At 28.2% G+C, this 3,501-nt stretch overlaps 1 protein-coding gene across 1 annotated transcript; it reads right to left on the reverse strand.

The window, feature by feature from the left end:
* On the reverse strand, window positions 1-1,437 carry OCT59_026732 (uncharacterized protein; the record flags this gene model as incomplete). Its single annotated transcript, XM_025331906.2, has 1 exon — window positions 1-1,437. The coding sequence occupies one exon, from the start codon at window positions 1,435-1,437 to the stop codon at window positions 1-3; it is 1,437 nt and encodes a 478-aa protein (XP_025180519.2).
* Window positions 1,438-3,501: the final 2,064 nt, after the last annotated feature.

Consider the following 3,501-nt stretch of genomic DNA (forward strand, 5'->3'; position numbering starts at 1 on the left):
TCATAATTTAATTACACCTTCTTTCATATATTTTGACACCACATTTTTTTGATCATCATGCCATAAATCCATATAACGATGAGTAAATTTAATAGGATTCCTTTTTTTACATTTCCAACAATTAAAAAATGCTTCTAAACCATCCTTTGAGAAATTCCAATCATCCCCAGAGAATTCTCGTAAGGATAAAGGAGACTTATTACTTATTATTTCTAATAAGTAGTCTCCATCGTCGGAAAGTGTTGAAACATTTATATTAAAGGATAATTTTTCTAAAACTGTGCAATTAGAAAAGATCCTATCGATTTCACAAAGATTTCCGGGGTCAATATCCAAATTTAAACTTCTTAAATTTGGACAATATTTTGAAATAATAATAATTAAATTTAAATTTTTTGCCCGATAATCTTGAAATTCTCTTGAACAACATATATCGATTTCAATAATGCTCTTATCTGATTTTTCAATTATTAAGCATTCAATACTACTTGGTATAAGTGTAGCTTCAAAGATTCGAAGGTTTGGAAAAGAAGCTTTGTCTAAACAATCTTCCCATTGTTTCCAGTCTACATTCTTATAACAGTTATAGGGTTCATTTCCATCATGATTAATAAGCTCCAAATGTTGTAGATTTATTAAACTTAAAAATGAACCGGGATCGATAAGCGGTGTTGTCATTAACGTTTTTAACGTGGCAGCCTTTTTCTTCACCACATTACTTAATAGTGGGTATTTGTTTTTATTGTCAATAAAATTTAAAAATAAGGACCGCAGATTATGCTGCATTTCAATAAATAAAGCTAAACCTTTAGAATCCTCATTACAATAAAATACCTCTAAAGTTTTTATATTTTGGCAAATAGTGGCAAGTTCAAATAATGTTTTTGAAGTCACCATATTATTATTATCAAAATTAATTAAAAGAGATTGTAAATTTAAAAAAAATGACCCCACACTTGGAAATTTGTAGAATTCTATATCAGTACTTAAATGAAAATGGTTTATGTTTTTACAATTTACAAAAATTAAATTGTAAATTTGGGTTTCTAATAAATTTTTTTTATGAGTGGAATCTTCTTTAATAAAAAGTTGCACCATATCTCGAATCCAATATGGTGTGATTTGAGTAAAATAATTCATGTATTCAAATGTTGGCTTTCTTGGTAATTTATATGAAGGCAATATAATATTATTATTAATCAAAAGGTTTTCTGATTCGATCGGTAAAAAATTGGCTATTACTTTATATAACTTTACACGTGAATCCCTGTCACGACTATAGGTAATTTCATTGATACGAGAGATATATTTCCATAGGAAAAATACGGCGATCCGAGACCAGGATTTGTTAACAAGGACGCAAGAATGTAAAGATGAAATATCATCTTGTAATTCGAGCATAATCATTAAAAGAACATCTGCGTAAAGTTGAACCATAGCTATGAGTATGATGAAGAGAAGAATAAATAGTATGAATGATTATTATTGTATGAATGAATAGTATGTATAACCGATTAAATAGACTGAAAAGAGAAGAATAAATAGTATGAGTGATTATTATTGTATGAATGAATAGTATGTATAAACGATTAAATAGAATGAAAAAAAGTATAATGTCAAAACCAAAAAGATACATCCATGTTATATATAAAAAAAGTTCTTATTGCCTAATATAAATTTTTTATAGTAGGGGCTTCAGGTTTGATGGTTATTATAGACAATTGCTATGTTCCGATTTCCGATTTATGTTGGCAAAATCCGAGTCGGCCGTTAGGTGTAATTGTATCAAAATCAATAAACTTGGTTTGGGAAATCAAAGCTGTATCAAAATCAATTGTTAAAATTTTATCATGCATAAATCAAAAGATTCCGACTACTATTTTTATCATCATACAGTATGTAATTAGATCATCATTCATTTTCTCATTTTTACATTATAATTTTGAAACTTGTGCATTGAATAACTTTTTCATTTTCTTCATTCCCTTTTAAAGAAATGAAACTTTTACATTTTCAAAAAAATGATCATATAATGCGTAATATTCGAGAACTTTTTTTGTGACATAAAAAATGTTTCATAATATATTGTTTTTAGAAGTTTTAGACACAGAATGCTCGTGTGACAAATATTATAGACTTTGACTGCGGTCATAATTCTTATTTAAAATTGTTGTTACAGAAAAAGGATTAAAAGGATTAAAGTTTCGGTACACCCGAGTTACATACGGCCAATAAATGTGTTCAATTTTTTTTTGATAGTAATAATTATGCAAATTTAAGATCAGACAGTTTTGAATTAACAAAAAAGTCAATATGTAAAATGTATAATTCATGATATATAAAGCTAACAACAATGATTTTCAGTGGTACAAAAATTTCATGCCTCTACTTGTCAATTTCTTTTACAAACATAGATGCAAGAGAGCGGTCATGTGGATTTCATGAAAAACTATTTTCTAGTCATGTGATACCGTCGTCCCTTGGTATCATCTGACGATATGAATGAAATTCCTAGTGCAAAGATAACCTTCAATTTCGCATGTTTATCATTTTTTTTTGATTCTGTAGAAGTATTATGTAAATATATTACACTAGTAATATACTTCGTTTCTTCGTTTCATTCCGAAACCTGGAGAAATTTCTGCAACTTTCGAAACTAAAACGTCACGTAAATTCTTTTTAATTGGTGACTAAATTTAGTGATTGTTCTCTCACAAGATATTCTCGATCTTTCACATTGTAAATGTATGGTCACGTGATTGTTAGATCGTATTTTATTGAATACGCATGTACTTATAGTAAAAAAATACAACCATATGTACAAAGAAAAAGATCATCATACGTGACATACAAAGAGTCGTATACTGTAACAAGTAAAATTCATTAGACGCGTATGCAACTTTTTTTAACCTTCTATAAATTTTCCACTTTCACCCAAAAGATGACTTAAAAAAACGAAGTATATTACAAAACGTAAGGAATAATATTAATAAAAAATTCAATAGATTTAAATCATAAATTAGTAATTATGCACAATTTTAATAAAAATTGAGTCCATATTATAGGATTTCGATCCGGATAGAACCGTTATCCGAATATCGTAATTGTGGATTTAAATTTAAATTTTTATTATCCGGATTCCTGCAATCATCAGGATATCCGGGAAAATACATATGGGCGGATTTGACTCACTTGATGACGATCATCAAGTGAGCCATATGAAAAACATCCGGTCACGACAAGTCCATAAGTTGTTTTTGAATAATTTAGAATTTTCAGCCTTTTTTTATTTCTTGTTGATATTCACGCATTGACATTATCATATGGTAGGCTTTTTATTTTTCTCAGAAGCAGAAAAGCCTCTAACAAGGTAACCCTATAAAAAATTTTCAAGAAAAATGATTTCTTCGGGAATAAAAAACTAGAAAAATGATCATTTATCGAAGAATCTTTTTTAGGGTAAATTCAAGAATTCTTAGTTGTGAATTTTTCTCCCAATTT

This window comes from Rhizophagus irregularis, chromosome 6 (genome assembly GCF_026210795.1).
Source record: "Rhizophagus irregularis chromosome 6, complete sequence".
NCBI classification, from domain to species: Eukaryota; Fungi; Glomeromycota; class Glomeromycetes; order Glomerales; family Glomeraceae; genus Rhizophagus; species Rhizophagus irregularis.